General features: G+C 56.7%; 6 protein-coding genes across 6 annotated transcripts; 5 read left to right on the top strand and 1 right to left on the bottom strand.

Moving 5' to 3' along the window:
• Nucleotides 1-986: 986 nt before the first annotated feature.
• Nucleotides 987-4,115, top strand: IWZ02DRAFT_435619 (uncharacterized protein; the record flags this gene model as incomplete). The annotated part of the gene is made up of 8 exons (XM_066766456.1): nucleotides 987-1,608; nucleotides 1,662-2,679; nucleotides 2,730-2,845; nucleotides 2,874-2,983; nucleotides 3,036-3,127; nucleotides 3,189-3,268; nucleotides 3,320-3,426; nucleotides 3,483-4,115. 8 exons carry the CDS (start codon nucleotides 987-989, stop codon nucleotides 4,113-4,115), a joined length of 2,778 nt encoding a protein of 925 aa, XP_066619995.1.
• A 2,495-nt stretch (nucleotides 4,116-6,610) lies between these two features.
• On the top strand, nucleotides 6,611-7,997 carry IWZ02DRAFT_493047 (uncharacterized protein; the record flags this gene model as incomplete). Its single annotated transcript, XM_066769896.1, has 2 exons — nucleotides 6,611-6,810; nucleotides 6,881-7,997. The coding sequence occupies 2 exons, from the start codon at nucleotides 6,611-6,613 to the stop codon at nucleotides 7,995-7,997; spliced, it is 1,317 nt and encodes a 438-aa protein (XP_066619996.1).
• A 908-nt stretch (nucleotides 7,998-8,905) lies between these two features.
• Nucleotides 8,906-11,267, top strand: IWZ02DRAFT_459184 (NLI interacting factor-like phosphatase-domain-containing protein). Its single transcript, XM_066768069.1, has 2 exons — nucleotides 8,906-10,082; nucleotides 10,131-11,267. Exons 1-2 carry the CDS (start codon nucleotides 9,142-9,144, stop codon nucleotides 11,041-11,043), a joined length of 1,854 nt encoding a protein of 617 aa, XP_066619997.1. The 5' UTR covers nucleotides 8,906-9,141; the 3' UTR covers nucleotides 11,044-11,267.
• Nucleotides 11,268-12,645, bottom strand: IWZ02DRAFT_459185 (uncharacterized protein). Its single transcript, XM_066768070.1, has 2 exons — nucleotides 12,246-12,645; nucleotides 11,268-12,027 (listed from the first exon to the last, which is right to left on the bottom strand). Exons 1-2 carry the CDS (start codon nucleotides 12,465-12,467, stop codon nucleotides 11,479-11,481), a joined length of 771 nt encoding a protein of 256 aa, XP_066619998.1. The 5' UTR covers nucleotides 12,468-12,645; the 3' UTR covers nucleotides 11,268-11,478.
• Nucleotides 12,646-14,672: 2,027 nt separating this feature from the next.
• Nucleotides 14,673-18,979, top strand: IWZ02DRAFT_507092 (allophanate hydrolase subunit 2-domain-containing protein; the record flags this gene model as incomplete). Its single annotated transcript, XM_066770412.1, has 4 exons — nucleotides 14,673-14,732; nucleotides 14,839-17,301; nucleotides 17,348-18,338; nucleotides 18,401-18,979. The coding sequence occupies 4 exons, from the start codon at nucleotides 14,673-14,675 to the stop codon at nucleotides 18,637-18,639; spliced, it is 3,753 nt and encodes a 1,250-aa protein (XP_066619999.1). The 3' UTR covers nucleotides 18,640-18,979.
• A 1,451-nt stretch (nucleotides 18,980-20,430) lies between these two features.
• On the top strand, nucleotides 20,431-21,659 carry IWZ02DRAFT_57907 (LicD family-domain-containing protein). The gene is made up of 4 exons (XM_066770916.1): nucleotides 20,431-20,689; nucleotides 20,741-20,750; nucleotides 20,818-21,429; nucleotides 21,479-21,659. Exons 1-4 carry the CDS (start codon nucleotides 20,566-20,568, stop codon nucleotides 21,573-21,575), a joined length of 843 nt encoding a protein of 280 aa, XP_066620000.1. The 5' UTR covers nucleotides 20,431-20,565; the 3' UTR covers nucleotides 21,576-21,659.
• The last annotated feature ends 30 nt before the right edge of the window (nucleotides 21,660-21,689 follow it).

A 21,689-nucleotide genomic window follows, 5' to 3' on the forward strand; every position in this document is an offset into this window, starting at 1 on the left:
TCGAGCATCGTGCAATCCCACAAATAACTCTGGAATTTGGCATCCAATGCGGCAGAGCATATCGCAGGAGAAGCTTGGGAAGTTTGATTTGGCCAAGACCTTACCAAGTCCTGACCGGCTGCGCGTCCTAGCTGGGGAATCATTTTCTTGGTCTCAAAATGCTCAGTCTTGTAGATAAAGAATGGCAACGTTTTTCCTCAAGGGTCTTAAGCAGTGTTTTTGGTTTGCATTGGAAAAGCAAACGAAGAAGCTCTCAACAAGCAGGATGTTGTTGGAGCCTGAACCAGATTAGCGTTAGGGCTGCAGTCACGGGCGACGCTACCTATTAAGTGGAACATGGAAGCTGCAACACCAGACACTCTCTTACCAACCCTCCCCAAAGTACCTGGTTTTTGACGTACAAGTCTGAATAATCTTACCATCGGAGCTAATACTAGGTGAGAGTCTACCAATGCCTTAGCATCCGCGTACAAGCACCTGTTGCAGCGACACGTCGCGCAATATCCGCGGAGTCGCCAGTAGACCGGAACCTCTCACCTGTTCACGACTCACGTTCTTCAATCCTCGCCAAACAACTCCTCAACCATTCGAACTACTTGACAGTCAGACGCCGACACTGATTCGCTCAATCAAAAAGAGCTTGCTAGGACTGAAAAGTTACGCCAACGAAATCTGAACACCTAACACTCCTATCCCTCTTAGCAGCGCTCACGTCTCGAGGTGCGTCTGCCTTTGGATGAAAGTCAGTTGATTTCCCAACCCATGCATTCGATTTCCTCCCATGAGCGCTTTGTGCTTCCGTTTCACGCCATTTCAACATTCGCTCGGACATCTCTCGGTCGGCCTCTCTCCTTGATGCCCACCTGCCTTGGCTGCCACACGTCTTGCTAACAAAATGACAGTCTCATCGACATTCAACTATGCATCGATGACCAGCACGCTTCTCACGTGATCTTCGGTTGGCCTTCCTTTGAGTCGGTTTGAGTATGACGCCGGACGCGGAAATGTACATCGACAACGAGAGCCACGTCCTCAAGTCGACAGAGACGAACGGCGCCGCCTCTCAGACTGTGGACCCTTCATTTCTCAGCGTAGGCACCCAAAGCCTTAAATCTGCCGGTGAAGCCGAGCAGACGTTTCCACCCACTACCCAAGATGAGAACTTTGATGCCTATCCAGAGGTCCCGGATGAGGTTGTCGCCAGTGATTCGTCGTCGGCGATATCCGTCAAAAGTGAAGAGTATCCAGAGGCATATCCTACCTACCGTCAGAGAGCCTTTGTCGTCATCAACAAGGCCCCACCGCCAAAGTCGAAGGCGCTGCCATACAGTTCAAGCAGGACAGGCCTCGTTTACGATGTCCGAATGAGGTTCCACACGGAACCTCTTGATGCCATGCTTAGTGAAGACGACATCCACCCGGAAGATCCTAGGAGGATAATGGAGATTTTCAACGAGCTTGGAGAAGCTGGCCTTGTAGAAACTCCGCAACATCACGTTTCCGACCCAGACTTTGCCCTCTGGCGAATCGACGCAAGAAAAGCGACTCGAGAAGAAGTATGTCTCGTGCATACACCCGAGCATTACGAATGGGTCGCAAATTTATCAAGTACAGACCTCGCCCAGAATTGATTGATGAAGTGAAGCTAAACTGGCCTCTAGGTAAATCACAAGAAGAGCTCAACCTCCTGGCCGGCAGGCTCGACTCCATCTATCTTCACCCTGCAACGTTTTCCTGTGCCAGCCTCTCTGCCGGCGGTGCCATAGAAGCTTGTCGCGCTGTCGTTGCTGGTCACGTTAGGAATGCGGTGGCGGTGATTCGACCTCCTGGCCATCACGCGGAACATGACCATCCTGGCGGATTTTGCTTCTTCAACAATGTCAGCATCGCCGCGCGGGTCTGCCAAGAAGACTTTGGTTCTGCATGCCGGAAAATCCTTATTCTCGACTGGGATGTGCATCACGGGAACGGCGTGCAAAGAGCATTTTATGACGACCCCAACGTCCTCTACATTTCGATACACGTCCACATGAACGGCACATTTTACCCCATGAATAGCTACGGAGACCACACGCACTGTGGCGAAGGCAAAGGAGAAGGTCGAAATATTAACATCCCGTGGAGCCAACAAGGTATGGGTGATGGCGACTATCTGTACGCCTTCCAACAGATCGTCATGCCCATCGCGCAAGAGTTCAACCCTGATCTTGTCATTGTTGCGGCCGGCTTCGATGCTGCGAAAGGAGACCGACTAGGCATGTGCGAAGTGACGCCACCATGTTACGCGCACATGACGCACATGCTCATGTCCCTGGCCCAAGGAAAGATTGTCGTCTGCTTAGAGGGCGGTTACAATCTTCAGTCCATTGCAAAATCGACGGTGGCCGTAACCCGGACACTAATGGGAGAACCTCCCGATCGTTTGGACGACGACGTGGAGCCAAGACCCCTCGGCCAAAGTACTGTCGAATTGGTAAAGAGGTGGCAGTCAAAGTACTGGAAATGCATGCACCCAAAGAAAAACGACAATCAGGTTGCAACCAATGCGTACGCTCGAAGAATACACGACATTGTACGGCAGGCGGATAGCGCGGAGTTCTGGGAATCATTTCGGATGACGGAGCTCTTCATTCTGCGAGACCGCATTTCCAAAAGCTTCGAGAAGCAAGTGCTAGCAACGTGAGTGGAGAGAGTCTATCCTACTGCTACCAAGCTGATGAGAATTTTAGACACAATTTCGCAGAGTCAAGACCTCTGCTGATTATTTTCCATGAGCCTCCAGAGACCACAGCCATGACAGACCCACAGAGCGCCAAGCTCAGTCTTCACAACATCTTTGTGGTCAGTAAGCTCAAACTTCTTCTGCCATCAAGAAACTAACCTGATGAAGACGGATGTTACCAAGACCTACATCGTCTGGGCTGTCAAGAACGGATTTGGCGTGATTGACGTCAATATTCCCGAACATATCACGGACCCAGATGTAAGCGCGATCATCTGCTTGTCCCTGAGCGAGTCTTGCTGACGCCTCACAGATGCCGCCCGAGTTTGTCGAGCCAGCTTCACCCGATGAGCGCGCTGCGCTGACTAGAGAACTGGCCACCTACTTGTGGGACAACTACATTTCGTATGTACCATGCTATATGTGCAAGTCATTGCTGCAGAATTTGGACTGACTAAGTAAACAGGCTGGGGGACACCACCCATAAGTTTTTCATGGGTGTAGGAGCTCCGTATTCGGGCATCCTTGATCTCCTCGGCGAAAAAGGTATGGACGGCTTTGGTTAAAAGCTTTTATGCTCAAGCTCACTGTCCGCAGAGGAGTGCCAGGAAGAGACAGATCACGTCTTCGCCTTTGTCGGTGACCAGACGTTGCCAAGCATCAAGAGGCCAACGGATGATTACATCCCCAGCTGGTACCACTCGGTAAGCACTCTCTCAACCCAAGCCGCTCCGCCCTTCTAATCACGCCTTCCCTCCAGCATTCATCCGTCTTCGTTGTGGACGACCATCCAGCGTTCGACCCGTCGCGACAACGTCGCCTGCGGAAACGCTTCGGCAATGTTACGCACTCGCCGCACACAACCATCCCAAACATGCTCGAAGCCCACCGGGACGAGGTGCTTGAGACGATGCGCGAGATGACTGAGGACTGGCGCATCGAGCAAGAAGAACACAAAGCCAAGCGGCAGCGCGCGCCCGAGGCAGCAGTGTCGTCATCGTCAGCCGACGACACCAAGCTCAAGAACCTGGCAGCCGTCGCATCCAACGCATCGCGTGCGACATCCGAGGCCAGCGCAGTAAACAACCATGCTGGCGCCGGCAGCGGGCGCAACACCCCAGCCAATCCTTCTCATCATCGACATCATTCATCTTACGGCGGCTCTAATGGAGGCGCGTCGCTGCAGATCGACCCGTCGGCCGGTCGTGAGCACTCGGCCACGCCTCGCAGCACGCCGGCCGCGTTGCGTAGTCCGCACCGGCCGCCGCCCATGGGCACGTTCACCATTACGCCGAATCGTGGTGGCTCTGTGCGTGCGGCCAGCGCTGGGCTGGGTGGGAATGGCGGCGGCAGTGGGAGCGCGAGTCCGGCGAAGAGGGTGAGGGGGGATTAAGGTGGATACCGGGTCTGGGGAGGAAGGGGGTTTTCTTTTTGTGGTCGTGGATCTTGGGAAGGGAAGTGGGCAGGGGGATGTGGATGAAGTAGTCCGCGTCAAGCAAAGGAGAGAGACGCGTAGCGGAGCAAGAGGTGGTCATGGTTGGCGGATACCTATCTACCTATCTAGTTATCCTAGACACGGGAAGGATGGACCGTGTCACAATATACATTTTGCATGTCCTCCCTTTTTCTTCCGTCCTGCACACGAGTGCGTTCTCCATGGCATTGACAGCTCCCACGATGATCAGAGCGTGGCACGTACTGACGGGCTTTACAGCAGGTCTACTTCACGACAGCGAATGGCTTCAGTCTGGGAAACAGATTGGGGCCAGCTGGTGCCTGGGCAAGGTAGGTACCTACCCTAGGCAAGCAACACAACACGTCAACGCGTCTACAGCATCCGTAAACCCCAGTCTGTAAAAAGCCCTCTACACGAGTCCCTGCTCTCGGCCAGCCAACCGGGGAAAAAAAAAAAAAAAAAAAGAGCAAGGTAAACCAAAGAGAGCCACAGCGAATAAGACCGTCGTCCGTCTACCCGCCAAACTGGACGCACTACCTACGGTTGTTACACGCACCACGATAACGACCGCACACTAGTGCCCCGCGAAGAAACCCCAAACCCAAAGCCGTGACCCAAAAAGGCGCTACGTACCGACGTCATGACGCCAATCACACACGACCTCGTGTCTGGCTTGGCGATGATATAGATGTCTTGGATGATGCATTTGCGCTGCTGGCCCTCGTGTTGACGGGGATCGCGTCGGAGTCGATCTTGATGGAATAATTGGTTTGGGACCTGGCTCTTCAGATTTGTTGGTCAGTGTGTTGTTGATGGATGCGCGACAGCGAAAACTCGAGGTGGACGATGCACCAACTTCAGGCGAGCCGACGAGGCGGTTGGTCGTTGCCGAATTGGGAAGTTGGCTGGGCGAAGAAATTTTGAGCGGAGAAGGGCGTCGACGACACACACGGCAAGACATGGAGAGCAACAGGTGGATCTGATCTGATAGGGGTGCGTGTTAGGGGACCAAGGGGGCGGCGATGGCGTGCGGCGGGGCGGCGGCGGAGGAGAAAGGAAGGAATGATGCAAGGGGGTGTGGGGAAGGAGATGAAGGATTGGCGGTAGCCAGTGCGTGAGTTTGTTTCTGGATGGGATGGGATGGGATGGGATGGCGGGGAACGGCGTCGAAGCGTTACGGTTTTGTTCGGAAAGAGATCGGATACGGTAGGCGGCAGTGCCATCATTTGCGACGACAATGGGCAAAGAAGGAAAAAAGAGAGGGAGGGAGGGAGGGAGGGGAGGGGAGTGGAGGGTTGTTTCGGGCCGTAGGGTGGAGGAGGCGTTTTACAGTTTCGAGTGGCTGAAGACAATCACGGCCATGACAGCAGCACAGCGCACAATGGGATGGTTGCAAAGGGAGACAGGCCCGTTGATTTGGTTTCGCAGGCAGGTCGGGTGCATCGTGTTTGGCTGGGTGGCTTGGCACCGAACAAGTTGTTGTTGTTGTTGTCGTTGTCGTGGACCAGATTTTGTGTTTCAGAGGGCAGGGCCGTTGAGCCAGCCAGGAACAGAGCGTATCGTAGCTACCCAGTCCAACGGCGACCAACGGCCGTCTCGCCTCTCGCAAGGCGCAGCAGAGGGACGCGGCTCCAATAAAGCACGGGGTTATGCTCATCAACCCATCCGGATGGCAAGCACGCGGCGGGAAAGGCCTCGCAGCGGCGGTGGCGTCAATAAAAAGCACGAGCGCTGCATGGCTTTTGGTTCTCGTGTTGCGGCAGCCGAGGCGATTGCGGCCAGGCGGGCCAGGCGGAGCCCGTCTGAAACGAAGGCTGCCAGAGTCAGACCCTTTTGATGCAGCGCAGGTCAGCGACGATCTGAATGAGACATGGCCGCGTGCTTGGCTCGTTGGCGAGAAGAAAGCGAAATAGACAGAGAAAAGAATTGCAGGGCAGAAAAGAGGATGGCCAGTCTGGCGCGGATGAAACAGCGATAGATATCTTTAGAAATTGCACGGCAGGCAATAAGTCGACAAAGCACGCAAGGCCAATTTCCTGGCGGGCCATCTGCTGGTGGCTCGCTTCTCACTTCGAAACACGCGAGCTCCGGCCCTTGTGTAGCTGACACACATGACGCCGACTCTGCGACGGCCAGGAGCGTTAGCCGCACCCAACCAGGCCCAATCCAGCCTGCCTGTTCCCCTGCTCCCGCCTGGGGTACTACCTTAGCCCACTGTCCAAGCGCTAATTCATTCCACCCACCCTCTGCTTCCTACTATCCGTCTCGACACGCCCATCAGTCTCTCTCCCTCTACAACCCGACTCTTCTGTCGCTCTTCTACCAATACCACTCCCCCTCCCCCCCCCCTCCTCCTCCTCCTCCTCCTCCTCCTCCTCCTCCTCCTCCACCCCCTCTCCCCCGCTCACTCGACTGAGCCCTCCACTTCGACCATGTCGACCGCCCTCGCTGCCTCGCCCGCCGCGCCCCCGCCCGCTCCTCCAGCCGACCACGGCCACGTCTCGCCGCGAAACACCTCCACCATGGGCCTCTCTCCCAATTCCAAGTCCCAAGCCGGCCGCTCCCCCAGCGCTCACTCGTCGCCCACCACCAGCGAGGGCTCCCATAAAGATGGCAAGCGCTCGCCTAACTCGTACGCTCCCAACCCCAATATCCGCCCCCAACGCCCGTGTGCATCATGGCTGATTCGTGTGCCGCCGCAGTACCCGTAACACACATGCGCCAAAGATTGTCGTGAAGAAGGAACCCTCGTCGCCTGACATGCCCGCCTCGCGCCACCGTCCCCGTCGACTCGACCTGTCCAACAACATGTCCGTCAGCTCAGCAACCCTGAGTGCTCGCCCCTCTGCTCCTCTGACCGGCAAAGAGAGTGCCGGCCTGGCCATGCACGATGTCGGCCTTGCTTGCCTGTCGCCCGGATTCCACACCCAAGACCCTGCCATGCGTGAGCAGTTGCAACGCAGCATAGACGTGAGAGACAGGCAAAGGCAAATAATCGAGGCTCGCCAAAAGGGCAAAAATGTTCAGATCGAGGCTGGCGATGCATCGCGACACGACGGAAACCCTTTTAGAAAGATGCCTGCATCGTCGCGTCGCAAGGGTCCTCCTCCTGGCCTTTCAATTGCGACACCTTCGGCCCAGCAATTCGCCAACGAGCGTGTCATCCAGTCGGCTCCGCTCAATCAGTCTTTTACCGGCATGAGGGCACCGCAGTTCCAGGCCCTTTCCAGGCAGGTTGCCAACCAGCCTTCAAATCTTTCCCAAACCTCCCACATCCACCACGTTCCTGCCAATCAAACCAACAACCGCCTCCCACCCATTTCAGATGTGTTTGCCGGGGAAGCTCTGGCATCTCAACGCCGCAGCCCCGGAAACGCGCACTCTGCCCACCAGCATCCTCTCCCGTCTCCTGGCTTCCCTCACAACCCCCACGGCCACCCACAGACTGCCCGACCACGCGAACACCGATCTGCCGAGGAAGCTCTCCAACACATGGCTGGCGGCCGCGATGACCTCCTTCCCCGCATCGTGCATTACGGGGGCCACCAGCCGCCCACGCCTCCATCGCCAATGCCTGGCAAGGCCCAGAATAACCAGAACCTGCAGCCGGGAGCAGCCGAGGTCCACCGCAGTAGCAGCAGCAGCCGGCGCCGCACACGCGAGGAGTATGAGCGAGACATGGGCACGCCGCCTCTTGGTCGCCAGGAGAGGCGACCGGGACCGTTCGGCGAGGGACGGGATAGCCCGGAAACCCAAAAGAAGAAAAAGGAGGAATTCATCGCCCTCTGCGCGCGAGCTTGGGATCTTTTCCACTCTTAAACCGGCCAATGTCACCCTTTTGACGCCGACGCTTTCAACTATTTTCGATTTTGGCTCAGCTCAGCGTCTTTGAACGTCCGCGACAGCGTTTCGATCTGGAGACGCAAATTTCCATCTCCCTTACTGGTGTGGCCTGGTGATTTCGCAGTCTATCGCTACCATTTAATACTCTCGTTATGATTGGAGGAGGTAATAAGGGGCCAACCTCATCCGCCCCTTTTCGGCCGTCTTGGCCAGGCACGGGAAAAGATGATGGATATGGTCCCTGGACGAACATGTTTCCATGTTCCCACGACTGGATGACCATGGTCATTCACGCTTTGGAGTTTTAGCTCATGATTTCGGAAACGCTGGGTCGTCCTTTTTGCATTTTGCGCTCCTTCGACTCTACTCCATTTTGGAGGATTTCGTCTTTCGTCTTCGAGCTGATTTCTTCTCATCTTCACTGGCCCTCCCCTTGGAGAGGTCGCTGTCAGAGTACAGCTTAGGGTTGATCCGGTGCTATTTTGGCGTTTATTCTCTTGTTCATATAGGGTCCCTTTCTTTCTTTTTTTCTTTTTCGTTTTTTTCTAACGGACAGTTGTGCAAGGCCCGGTCTCTGCTCTGGATCAAGGGGAATCTTCAAAAGGGCGCGCAAAGGGTTGGGGTTCATTGGGAGTAGTTGAATTGAGAAAACACCTCGGTGGGTTCTAAAAGGTTGACTTTGCCATCCGTGCCATTGTGAGGCGTCGGGATCGCGCGCTGCCTTGTTCACGGTGAGATGATGCATGATGGCGGTTCCAAGCGTTCGGATAGGCAGCCGATCGACCCGCGCCCGTTGGCTGACAGCCGTGGGTTTGCATGTGATCAGGTTGGACCCTGAAATTCTCGGATGCGAAGATAATCCGGCCGAGAAACTTCAGCGCGCTGGGGTAAGAGGTGCTCACCCGTCGTGCGCCGCGACTTGCGCGTAACAGATGCTCTGGAGTTGTTGGACGCCAACAACGCGTCGCCGCGACGTAATTGCGCGTTTACCCCGCTACCTCGCTAGGTCGTCCGCCGCCCATGCCCGCTTTCAACATTTTTCCCTCAGCCCTGTTCTTACGGTATAATTCCAACCTTCCAAAACACAGACGAGCGTTCACCTAACTTGGTCGACAACAAGATGGGGAAGAAGAAGAACAAGGCCAAGCAGCTGAATGCCAGCCAGGCGCACAAGCAACCCCAACCAACTCCGCAACCTCAGCCATCATGTCCCAACGCCACTGCGTCCGCTGCAGTCGCTGCGACCGCTCAAGCCTCGGACGCCACGCAACCAAAGAAACGCCGACGCCGAATGCCCAAGTCACAGAGGAAGCAGCTCAGAAGAGATAAGGAGACGGAAGAAGCAGGCTTGGAGTCAGAGGCGCAACATGCCCATGATCCAAGCAGCCACAGTCTCGAATCTGCCAGAGCATTCTTCTCCCCCGAACATACAAGGAAGGACGCGGACCCTTCGCGGCGCACCAGGAACAACAGATTCGTGGGAGATGTGTTTCTGAGTGTGCTTGAAGAGGTCCAGCAGGGAGCCAACGCATCTCGTCCACCGACTCAGCGTGTCGTTGCAGCGTCTGCACCAGGAGCAGTCACGATGGATGGCAACAACAACGAGCTGACGTCAAAGGACCGAGTTTCTACTTCAGTCACGACTCATGGAAATTCTCAGAGGTCAACAGAGTCTCCCTCCAATGGCTTAGCTTCTCAAGCTTTATCGCCTCCTTCCACGCTGCCTGGAGCGACACCTGGAGCTTCGTGTAACTACAATATGGCCAATGCAACGTGGAACTGGAACAATTTCGCAAACACTCCCACAGCACACGGAAATAGCGCACAGGCAAGCGGGTACCAACATCAAGCACTACCCCCAAACCGTCAATCGGGCGCACCAGGACTGACATCAGGGACTTGGGGTCAAGCATTTACGCTCATGGGCCAACTGTCTTTCCCAGGACCACAATGGCAAGTGCCGCCACCGATGGGCCATTTCGGGTATATCAATCCCACGTGGCGTGCACCGAGCCGGGGTGGTCTTGCAGCTTGGATGTCGCCACATCAGCGGAGAACAATGTTGGTGCAGTCCCTCCATGAGCAAATCGCGCCTGCTAACAAAACCAGGGAGCCAACCCAGTTTCGCGGCCTTGCAACTGAGAGCCAGACACCAATCCGGAAAGTCAAGGTCAGCGGGAACGAGCAGCAGCCGGGTGGCCCTAAATCACCCAAGCGCGAGAGACCAAACAAGCCGGGACCACCACGTCCTGATCCGTCGCCCGGCTACTTGTTTCAATCGGCCATGATGCCATACCGTCTCCATACTCCTCAGCCCCTCCTCATCATCATGGATCTCAATGGCACATTGCTTCATCGACCTAAAAGGGCAAGCTCGTCAAAATTCATTCAACGGCCCTTCAGTCAAGCTTTTATTTCCTACCTCTTTGCTTACCACACGGTCATGGTGTGGTCTTCAGCGCGGCCTTCGAACGTCAATCTCATGTGCAAAGGACTCTTCTCAGCCGACCAACGCAAGCAGCTCGTTGTGGAGTGGGGCCGTGACATGCTGGGCCTAACGCAACAGCAGTACAACGAGAAGGTGCAGGTCTACAAGCAGCTGGACAAGGTGTGGCAGGCTGCAGACACAGAGCAGTGGCATCCTTTTCACGCGCACGGTCACAGGTTCAACCAGGCAAACACGCTGCTCATTGACGACAGCGTGGAAAAGGCGGCATCGGAGCCATACAACCTGGTCGAGGTGGATGATTTCGAGGGAAAGGAGAACCAGATGAGCTGCGACGTGCTGCGCGAAGTGGCCGGCTACCTAGAGGAGGCCAAGTGGCAGAGCGATGTGTCAGCCTGGGTGCGATCTGGTAACAGATTCGCCTACGGTATGGGATGGGACCGGGAATGGCAAGCAGAAGCCAGCCTTGCCCCTTTACCAGTTTTGCCTGCGCTTGCACCTGGAGATCATCTTGCGCAAGCTCCTTCGCAACCGCAAAGCGGACGAGTTTTGCGCTCTCAGACACGACAGCAGTAGGCTATGTTGCCGGAAGGCAGAATGCTCACTCACTTGCAAACATGCAAGGCGTTTGCTCACATCAGAGCTTGGAGCATGGCGTTTCCATCAAAAAAGCAACTAGAGGGTCAACATGGGAGGCCGAGGATTGTCAATGAGCCTCGCAGACAAGGGGCCCGTGTGAAGAGATTTTACTTTTGCTGATTAGCTTACAGGCAAGCAAGCCGTCGATAGATACCAAATTTTAGGAGTATTCGTCGTCCTTGACCGTGATTTGTTCACTTCTCTCGTCTTCCCAGTCCTTCCAATTTTGGCTTCTTCGATGTTCAACGAGTCGTTTGCTTTTTCCCACCGCATCACTGACGCGCAAGCATTTCTTCGCTTCCCTCTTCTCTACCTCGACAGTCATCAGCCTTTGCTCGGAGAAGTCCTCTCTCGCAAGCAGCCCGCCATCCCTCACTCTCCCTGCGGAAACTTCTCCTTATTCCACTCATCAATGATGCCGCGAGCCTGTTTAACAATACCGACACAACCCGGCGAATCCGAATGGCAGCAAAGCGAAACCTGATAACCACCAAGCGGCAACTGAACCGTCTCGCCCGTCGTCGCCGTCACCGTCCCCTCTCGCACCTGCTCCCTGATATGCCTCTCGGCGTCCTCGGGCCTCCACGCCTGCTTAACGCGATCAATCACCAAACTGCCGTCGGCCCTGTACTTGACGTCGCCATACAGCTCGGCGACGAACGGAAGACCCAGCTCGCGCGCCACTTCTTCTTGCGCCGTGCCTGCGAGCCCGAACACCGGGATGCCGGCTGGTACGGCGCTGTAGACGGCCCGGCAGAGCGCGGCGTCGCGTGCTATCATGCCGTAGAGGATGCCGTGCGGTTTGACGTGGTGCAGTGGTACGTTGGCGGCGGCGAGGAAGCCTTGCAAGGCCCCGATTTGGTACAGGACGATGGCGTGTAGCTCTTCGGGCGACATTTTGATTTCGCGACGGCCGAAGCCCTGGGACACGGAAGTCATGTCAGTACATGTCATCTACTCTCGGCAGGGCGCGCTGACTCCTGCTCCTCCTCCTCCTCCTCCTCCTCCTCCTCCTCCTCCTCCTCCTCCTCCCCATCGTACACCAGACAGATAAAGCAAGCAAAGCACACTAAACCAAACCAAACCAAACCAAGGCAAGCACAAAGCAAAACGAAAGCAAAACAAGCCCACACACACACCTGAATATCCGGCAACCCCGGATGCGCGCCGACCTTGACGCCGTGCTGCTTGCACAGCGCGACGGTGCGCGCCATGATGAGCGGGTCGCCGGCATGGAAGCCGCACGCGACGTTTGCGTGGTCGATGAGCGGGATCAGCTCTTCGTCCGGCCCGCACTTGTAGTTGCCGTAGCCTTCGCCTAGGTCGACGTTGATGGCGATGGGGTGGGAGGAGGGGGGCATTTTTCTTTTCTTTTTTTTTTTTTTTTTTTTGCGTTCTTTTGTTTGTTTTGCGGTTGGTTGGTTGTTGGTTGGGTGCGAAGGGGGGTTTGGGTGGTGTTGTGCGAGTGAGGTCGAAGGGCACTAGGATGGGACGTGTGAGGGGCGGTTTGGATCGCGGAGTTATTAGGACGTAAAGTAGGCAAAGTGGTGGTGGAGCAAGAGGATCTTGCATGGCATTTGTAAGTATATACAAACATACAGACTTTCTTCGTTGCCGTCGCCGCCGGCGCTGCTGCTGCTTCTGCGCCTTGCCCATCCATGCATGCATCCATCCATCCATCCATTCATCAATCAATCAGTCAATCAATTAGCCCAATCTGCTTGTCCTCCGACAAGACAAGACAAGACGAGCAAACGTAAATCTCCGCTCCGCTCCGCTCCATAGCACTGGTCAATGGGTCTCGGGCAACGAACAAGCCAGCCAGCCGCAACAGCAAGGCGCAAGCAAAAGTGGGGTCGGAGTCTTCCCTCCCTCTGCCCCCACGAATCCATCCAATTACCCAAGAAAAAATCTCCGATCAAAGAGCGAGCGAACAGAAAGCGGCGATGGACAGGGATATGCCGTCATCTCGTCCGTCTTGTGCGGTTTGGTCAGGGTGGTCCACCCTCGCTGCCCGCTCGCGAATGGCTTAAGATAGAGTCAAGCCCGCGCGACAACGGCGGGGTAGAGAGGTACGGTACGAGGAGGAGGTGAAGTGGAGGAGTGACGGGAGGGAGGGTTTGTGCATGGTGGCTCAAGCTCAAGCTCCCCCCCCCCCCCCCCACCTCTCTCGTTCATGGTGAACCACGACGGGACGAAACCTTCCATTCCGCCCGCTGGCGAGCGAGCGAGCGAGCGAGGGGAGCGGCCCAACAGCTACCTTGGGGAACCTGAGGGTTCCTCATATGCAGCCCTGCTTACCAACAACCAAGAAGACCCACAGATAGAATCAGAAAATACGGTAGCGGCAATGGCATCAAATCCCTTTTCAACGACGACGAGACACCACCGTCTTCACAAAAACGCGCGGAACAATCAAAGGAGCCAACATGGTCGAAACCCAGGAACTATCCCTACATACATGTACTTACCCGGTCGAAAAGAAGCTTCATCCCTGCACCTCACTCACCTTGGGTTGTCCCTCTCCCCTCTTAGCGTCCAGGGAAACTCCTCTTGCCGGGCGGCATCCCACTGAAAGCGGGGTCGTTGCTAAAACACCTACCAAGTCACCAGAAAAGCGTCTAATCCGTCAACTATCCGATAACGAAACGACCGGAGTTGGGTAGCTGGGTACATAGGTAAGGCCACTCACTTTTCTTGCTCGCTCCGACTGGGTATGTGATTGATAGGTAATCGGGAGCGGCGTCCGCCCAGCCTAACCATTCCATTGAACCGAACCGAAACGTAGACAATGACGATGTGAGGAACCGAGCCGAGCGACGGGGAGGGAGAATGCAATTATAATTTGCGACTTGCGGATACTGACAAGGTACGCCATCATCATAAGAACGGGCGGGCATCTTCTTTTTTTTTTTTTTTTTTTTTTTTTTTTTTTTTTTTGGCCTGCCTACCCACCCTTACGTAGGTATATAACCAGGGCAGCCAAGGTGGGGCTGGAAGGGGGTCTGTCTGGTCGCCATTAGTCGCGTGGATGGCTTGCCTGCCAGTCTGCCGGTTATCTGTCTATCTATCTACCTTACTTTCTTACTTACTGTACGTACCTTACCCAGGAGTACAGCAACGAGGCTATGCTCGTCAGTTGTAGCCTAGATTGCCGCTGGGACCGACCAAGCAACTGAATACCTTACCCAGAACGCATCCCGTCCGGTTGACTTCCATTGATTGACCTGGTATCGCACGCTTACTTGCCTACCTACGTCCTCGCCTTGGTATCCCTCCTCCTCTCTCAGCTTCGCTAGAAATAACAGCGGTTTTGCGTTTGGCGCGCCTTCATCGTCTGCGTGCTTCGGCTTCTGCGAGGACGGACGGACGGACCTCTCTGGATACATACACACATACATACACACCTTGGTTGCCAATTTCCGATTTTGGCTCTGCAGGAAGAAGAGCGTCGTCGCGATCGTGCTTGTTTGGGTGTCTGCGGAATTGAAGTTGCGCGTTGCTGCTGCTGCTGCTGCTGCAGCTGCTGCAAAAGGGAAGAAATAAGAGAGGCAAGACGAGGAAGAATGGAGGCCATCAAAACGCTGCTGATTGCCAATCGAGGCGAGATTGCGGTAAGTGGTAGAGTCCACTGCGCCAACGAGTCCAGAGCAAAGGATGCTTCACAACTTGTTCAATATCTACACACATACCTTTGAAGCATTCCAAGCTAACCTCACCTCCTCCATGTAGGTCCGCATCATCCGCACCGCCAAACTGCACCACATACACACCATCGCAATCTACTCGTCCGCCGACGCCGCCTCGCTGCACGTCTCGCTGGCCGACACCGCCATCCAGCTGCCCTCGCCCTCGCCCAGCTCCGCCTACACCGACACCGCCGCCATCATCGACATCGCCCGCCGCCACCGCGCCGACGCCATCATCCCAGGCTACGGCTTCCTATCCGAAAACGCCGCCTTTGCGCGCGCCGTGCGCGCCGCCGGCATCGCATGGGTGGGCCCCGGCCCCGATGCCATCGAGGCCTTTGGCGTCAAGCACGTCGCGCGCGACCTGGCGCGCGCCGCGGGCGTACCCATCGTGCCCGGGTCGCCGGGCCTGGTGCGAGACGCCGACGAGGCGGCGCGGGTCGCGCGCGAGCTGGGCTTCCCCGTAATGCTCAAGGCGACGGGCGGCGGCGGCGGCATGGGCTTGTTGACGTGCGCCGACGAGGACGAGGTGCGCGCCGGCTTCGCCGTCGTCCGGAGTCGCGGCGAGACGCTTTTCAAGGAGGGCGGCGTCTTTTTGGAGCGCTTCTATGCCGAGAGCAGACATGTCGAGGTGCAGGTGTTTGGCAACGGCGCGGGGCGGGCGGTGCATTTTGGCGAGCGCGAGTGCTCGATTCAGCGCAGACATCAGAAGGTCGTCGAAGAGTGTCCGAGCCCGTTTGTCGAAAAGAGACCCGAGTTGAGGGAGAAGCTGGGCAGCGCTGCCGTGCTGCTGGCCAAGTCGATCAAGTATGGCTCTGCCGGGACGGTAGAATTCTTGGTCGACAATAAGACGGGCGACTTTTTCTTCCTCGAAATGAACACGCGGCTGCAGGTCGAGCACGGCATTACCGAGCTGTGCTACGGCGTCGACCTGGTCGAGATGATGCTCAAGCAGGCTGACGCAGAAAGAGCTGGAAAAGGCGGTTTCGAGGCGGAATACCTCGAGAGTCTGCAGCCTTCGGGGCCCAAGGGCGCGGCCATCGAAGTACGGGTCTACGCAGAGAATCCGGTGCGAGACTTTGCTCCCAGCCCGGGTCTGCTGCAGCAAGTGAGCTGGAAAGAGGTGCCCGGGACAAGAATCGACACGTGGGTTTTTACGGGGGCGCGCATAACACCAAACTACGACCCCTTGATCGCAAAAGCCATGGTTCACGCGCCTACGCGCGACGAGGCCATCGACAAGATCCAACAGGTCCTCTCGGGCTCCCAAATTTGCGGGCCGCCCACAAACCTCGAGTTCCTCGAGGCCATCACTAGAGACGCCAATTTCAAGGCTGGCCACACGTTGACCAGCTTCCTCAAAACTTTTGACTTTGCTCCGCATGCAATCGACGTCGTCTTCGCCGGCGCGTACACGCTTGTTCAAGACCTCCCCGCGCGGCCTGCCGTGGGAAAAGGGATACCGCACTCCGGACCCATGGACCCGCTGGCCTTCCAGATTGCGAACTTACTCGTGGGAAATCCTCGCGGAAAAGAAGGGCTAGAGATGACACTCAGCGGTCCCGAGCTGCTTTTCATTGGGCCGGCCGTTGTGGCTCTCTGCGGCGCATCCATGGAGGCGACGCTCGACGGCGCGCCGTTTCCCATGTGGACGCGTAAAACCATCGCCGCGGGGCAGAAGCTCAAGATAGGCAAGACGACTGGCGGCGGCTGTCGCTCGTACCTCGCCATCTACGGCGGACTCCCCGGCGTGGCAGATTACTTTGGCTCCAAGAGCACGTCGCCGTCTGTCGGTCTAGGCGGATACCAGGGGCGACCACTTGCCCCGGGGGACTTTTTGCAGATAACGCGTGAGATGCCATCAGAGCCGGCCACACAAGAAATCAGCATCCCAGAACAGCTGCGGCCCGTGTACACCAACGATTGGAAAATCAAGGCCATGTCGGGCCCGCACGACGACGGCTTCCTGACGCCCGAGGACGTCGAGATGATCTACTCGACCGTCTGGAAGGTTTCGCACAACGCTAGCCGCACGGGAATCCGTCTGGTCGGCCCCATCCCCAAGTGGGCGCGTTCCAATGGCGGCGAGGGCGGCGCGCACCCAAGCAACCTCGTCGAGTACGGGTACCCGCTCGGCGCGCTCGACTGGACGGGCGACGACCCGTGCATCCTCCCCGTCGACTGTCCAAACTTTGGCGGCTTCGTCTCGTCGACGACGGTCGTGCGCGGCGACTGGTGGAAGCTCGGCCAGATCAAGGCCGGCGACAGGCTTCAGTATGAGCGTGTGTCGCTCGTGGATGCGTTGGAGCTGAGGGAGCGGCTTGAGAGGTTCCTGGAGAGCTTGGAGAAGGCGGTTGAGGCTGGTGGCAAGATTGAGCAGATTGAGCAGATTGAGCCGTTTGACGCTCACTCGCAAGCACCGTCGACTGCAAAGGGGAAGTGGGACAAAGCTGTTCTCTGGCATAGGCCTCAAGAAGGCAATTTGCCAGCAGTGACATATCGACAGGTGAGAAGAATCGGAAATAAAGAGAGAAGATCACTAAATCTTGCAGGGCGGCGACGACCACATCATTGTCGAATATGGCAATCAAAACTTTGACCTCAACCACCGCAGCCGCGTCACCAAGCTTGAATCTCTGCTCCGCGACCCGAGCAAGATACCGTATTGGCTTCATGATTCGCTCATCACGACCATGGGCTGCTGCACGACGCTGACACTCTTTTACAATGGCGCGAAACTGCCGCGTGACAAGCTCATCTCGCAGCTCCAAGCCTACGAATCACAGCTGGGCGACCTCTCGTCGACCAAGATCCCCTGCCGACGCTTCAAGCTGCCCATCAGCTTCTCGAGCCCCGAACAGCGCGAGGCCGTGGCGCGGTACATGGAGACGCAGCGGCCGCACGCGCCCTACCTGCCAGACAACCTGGCCTTTGTGGCGCGCAACAACGGGTTGGAGCCCCAGGATCTGGTCAAGACGTACCTGACGGGCACTTTTGTGGCCGTGTGCGTGGGCTTCTACTGCGGCAACACGGTTTGCCTGCCGGCGGACCCGCGGCACCGTATGAACTGCCCCAAGCAGAACCCGTCGCGCGTCTACACGCCCGCAGGCACCGTGTCGTGGGGCGGCTCGTGCATGAGCCTGTACCCGGTCGACAGCCCCGGCGGGTACCAGATGACGGGGCGCACGGTGCCCAGCTTTGACGCGCTGGGGTGGCGCAAGGGATGCAGCCCGGTGCGGCCGTGGGTCTTTCAGGATTGGGATCTTTTGACGTATTCCGAGGTCAGCGAGGAAGAGATGGGGCGCACGCTGGCCCAGTGGGAGGCCGGGTTGTACGAGTGGCAGTGGGAGGATGTCTTGTTCGACGTCGCCGAGCACAACGAGCTGTTGAAGAAGACTCAGGATGAGGTGGTGGTCGTCAGGGAGAGGCAGCGCAAGGCGAATGCCAGAATGATGAAGGCGGAGCAGGAGAGCTTGGCCAAGTGGAGGGAGGAGAAGAGCAAGGTCGGTCTGGACAAGGGGACTGTCGACAAGTTGCTGGACGGTAAGTGGTGGCTCCATCATTTCCACCTCTTTCTCGTTTTTCTGGTTGCTAATTGCCAGTAGACCCCGCCATCGTGGCCATCGAAGCGCCCGTCGACGCCAACGTTTGGAAAGTCGAGGTTGCTGACGGCGATGGCCTCGAGCCCAACCACCTCGTCTCCATCCTCGAAGCCATGAAGCTCGAGATTGCTGTGCGGCTGCCGGATGACGTCAAGGCTCCGGCAAAGATTGAAAAGGTCTTGGTCAAGCCCGGGGAGACGGTGAGTGCAGGAGCCAAGATTGCGCTGGTGCGAAGAGGGTAATGGAAGGATGTGGGATGACCAGAGAGTGAGGGGATGTCCTTGGTATTGGTCGCCTTGGCTAGAGCTTGATTGGTCTGCAGATGTCCTGGTCTGACATTTGCGAGTGCGAGATGCAAGGTGCTTGTTTTGTTTGGGCTGTCGCCGCTAGAGCTGGATTGTCGACAGTCGTGAGAAATGTACAAGTCACGGAAACGGTTGGAGCGCCATGTCTTGATTTTGCGAATCCCCTGCGCAAGAACACAGAGGCGCGAGCAAACGCGTGTGCATGCGCCGTCCCCTGACGCAAGCAGAGATTACAGAACAAAGGGCGGCGACGGAGTGGCTGAGGTGAGCGGATGCGAGTAATGGGTGGGGGCGCGTGGGCCAACCCGACTCCCGAGACCCGACAAGCCCGTCACCTCAGCATGCCGAGACTAATGAGAAGCGGCGCGCTTTGACAAAGACCGAGGAAAGAATATGGCAAACGACATTTCGAGATGGCTCTCGGGCTTCCGAGTCTCCCGTGCGTGCACTGGTCGGTCGGCCAGTCGGTCGGTCGGTGCCGGGGAGGGTGAGGGGAGCACAGGCAGAGAGGGGGATCGTCATCCGGGCCCGGCGTAGTCGTTCAGCAGTCGTGTGATACGGGCACGGAATTCGGCGGAGCTGGACAGGACAATTGCTGCCCGTCTGTGAGGGTGGGCTGTCGCGGATGCGAGGAAGCAGCAGCAACAGGCAAAGGGAGAGAGAGACAGAGATTCTGCCAGAGAGCAGGCTGGGGCCATAAGCGTCGTGGCACTGGACAACTGACCGTGTGGTATTTTTGGCGGATGTCGAGACGCCCGCTTGGCAACGGCAAGCCACCTGTTGGCCATTGATGGTGTGTTTTGTTTGAGTTGACAGAAGCTCCAGCGGTCGACTAGCGGTGCCTCCCGGTCCGGTCCCTCTCCCAAAAGTCAATTCCAACTTCGCACTCACGCACACCATGTCGCCCTTTTCCTTTTTCTTTTCTTTTTTTTTTTTTTCCCCTCATTTGCAGTCTTGTCGTACAGATTCGTCCATCCGCTCAGGTGCTCTGGACAATGGATCTTATCTCCGAGGCGACGGCCTTCAGGCTGTTTGTGGCTTGGACAAGTGAACACAGCGTGCTGCGGCCGGGCCGGAGAGAATGAACGAATGAATGAATGAATGAATGAATGCCTGTCCTGATCATGACGATGGGGCTTTCGGCGCAATGGCCAAGTCGGTGAGTCGATTCGCGATGGGTCTTGACGACGTGGGGTGAAGTTGACTGAGGGACTGAAGTGATGGCGTGCCCTTGTAGAACAGAACCTAAGCCGTCTCCCCCCTCCTGGACCACGGACAGCAAACCAAGTAGCTACACACACTTCGCATCGCATCGCATCGCATCGCATGTCTCTTGGCTGGCTCGGCTCGGCGCTACGTACCATCGTCAGCCAACGTAAGTAATGTATGTACCTACTACCTAGGCTCCGCTCCACGCGACCTCTTGCCTGCTTAGTCGCTTGCGCTGTCTCTTGCCATCCAACGGAACGGAACACCCATGCGCTCGCTCATTCACTTGGCCTTTGTCTTCCGTTCTTCGCCTCATCTTCGTCTTCTTCCCTTTTCCTCCTCTGTTTGCTGCTTTGGCTATCACTCCCCATGTGCCAACATTGAGAATCTCCACCCCTCTACTTCTCCACAGCGCCACCACCGCCTTGCCCTGTTCTTCTGCTTTCTTTTTCCCTGTTCTTCTGCTTCCTTTTTCCCTGTTCTTCTGCTTCCTTTTTCCCTGTACATATTGCACATCCTCCCCCTCCCCCCTCTCCCTTGACACCTTCTGGCTGCTACGTCCCCTGCGGCCGCGTCACCTATTCGTGTGACCCTCTGCTGGATACATAATCCCTAGATTGTCTTCTCTTTCCCCTCGATCAAGCCTTGGTCGTCATGAGGGTTTCACGTCTGCTCGCCTCGGCTGCCGTTGCAAGCACAGTCGCGGCCTCAGCCATCCCCACTGCCGCCAAAATTGACGAACATGTACTCGTGCGGCGCCAGGATACAAAATACTTTCGTACGTAGAATGCTTTTTCTCCCGCCATCGGCATAATCTGATAGACGACAGACGAGCCTGGGTAAGTCGAGTCATGCCCGCATGTCCGCTGACGTTGATTCGCACGTCAATTCTAACACCGGAATCAGCGGCAGCGAGATTCTAGGCCACTACGACTTGAGATATTTCAAGGGCCAGGACAGCTATGAAGACCGCCTGCTGACGCTTCGCCACCTGACGCGAGCCTATCTCAACTGGTTTCGGGACCACGGTCTGGAGACGTGGATCGCGCACGGCACGCTGCTTGGTTGGTGGTGGAGCGGCGGCATGCTGCCGTGGGACTGGGACGTCGACACCCAAGTCGCCGACTCGACCCTCAAGCACCTCGCCCAGAATTACAACATGACGCGCTGGCCCTACGAGTCGGACTTGGGTGACGACGTCAAGCGCGAGTACCTGCTCGACGTGAATCCGTACTCGGCCGAGCGCGTCCGCGGTGATGGGAACAATGTCATCGACGCTCGATGGATCGATACGAGCAATGGCCTTTATATCGACATTACCGGCCTGACCGAGACGCGGCCAGACGAGGATCCAGGTGTGTGGAGCTGTAAAAATGAACACCGTTATAGGACACGAGATTTGTTTCCACTGCGTCCAACCTTGTTTGAGGGTGTTGTTGCTTGGGTGCCCTTCAACTACGCCAAGATTTTGGTCCAAGAGTACAACAACAAGGCGTTGACACTGGAAGAGTATGAAGGGTGAGCTTGTTGCCCGTTTTCTGTCTAACCGGATACTGACATTTGGCAGTCATCGGTGGGACCAGCAATCATTTCAGTGGGTGAAGATGAAAAAGGAGGGGGAGGGGGAGGGGGAGGGGCAAGGGGAAGGGCAACCAACCTCATGATGTGACTGACCATGGACATTTGCATGTGTGTTTTGTGAATGGGTTCTGTTTTTCTTCCACATGTTTAGCATGATACCCCAGGCGTCTGCCCAAGCGACAGCATCAATCGGCGTT

The sequence above is a fragment of the Phyllosticta citriasiana genome (genome assembly GCF_038021145.1).
Source record: "Phyllosticta citriasiana strain CBS 120426 chromosome Unknown IWZ02scaffold_12, whole genome shotgun sequence".
NCBI classification, from domain to species: Eukaryota; Fungi; Ascomycota; class Dothideomycetes; order Botryosphaeriales; family Phyllostictaceae; genus Phyllosticta; species Phyllosticta citriasiana.

What these genes read in the sequence shown, in the direction of transcription:
- IWZ02DRAFT_459184 (XM_066768069.1), top strand. Translation starts at nt 9,142, where the DNA reads ATGGGGAAGAAGAAGAACAAGGCCAAGCAGCTGAATGCCAGCCAGGCG. An exon ending in CCACATCAGCGGAGAACAAT is followed by an intron (nt 10,083 to 10,130) that starts GTTGGTGCAGTC and finishes TAACAAAACCAG; the next exon opens with GGAGCCAACCCAGTTTCGCG.
- IWZ02DRAFT_459185 (XM_066768070.1), bottom strand. Translation starts at nt 12,467, where the DNA reads ATGCCCCCCTCCTCCCACCCCATCGCCATCAACGTCGACCTAGGCGAA. An exon ending in CGGGGTTGCCGGATATTCAG is followed by an intron (nt 12,028 to 12,245) that starts GTGTGTGTGTGG and finishes TCCGTGTCCCAG; the next exon opens with GGCTTCGGCCGTCGCGAAAT.
- IWZ02DRAFT_57907 (XM_066770916.1), top strand. Translation starts at nt 20,566, where the DNA reads ATGAGGGTTTCACGTCTGCTCGCCTCGGCTGCCGTTGCAAGCACAGTC. An exon ending in ACACTGGAAGAGTATGAAGG is followed by an intron (nt 21,430 to 21,478) that starts GTGAGCTTGTTG and finishes GACATTTGGCAG; the next exon opens with TCATCGGTGGGACCAGCAAT.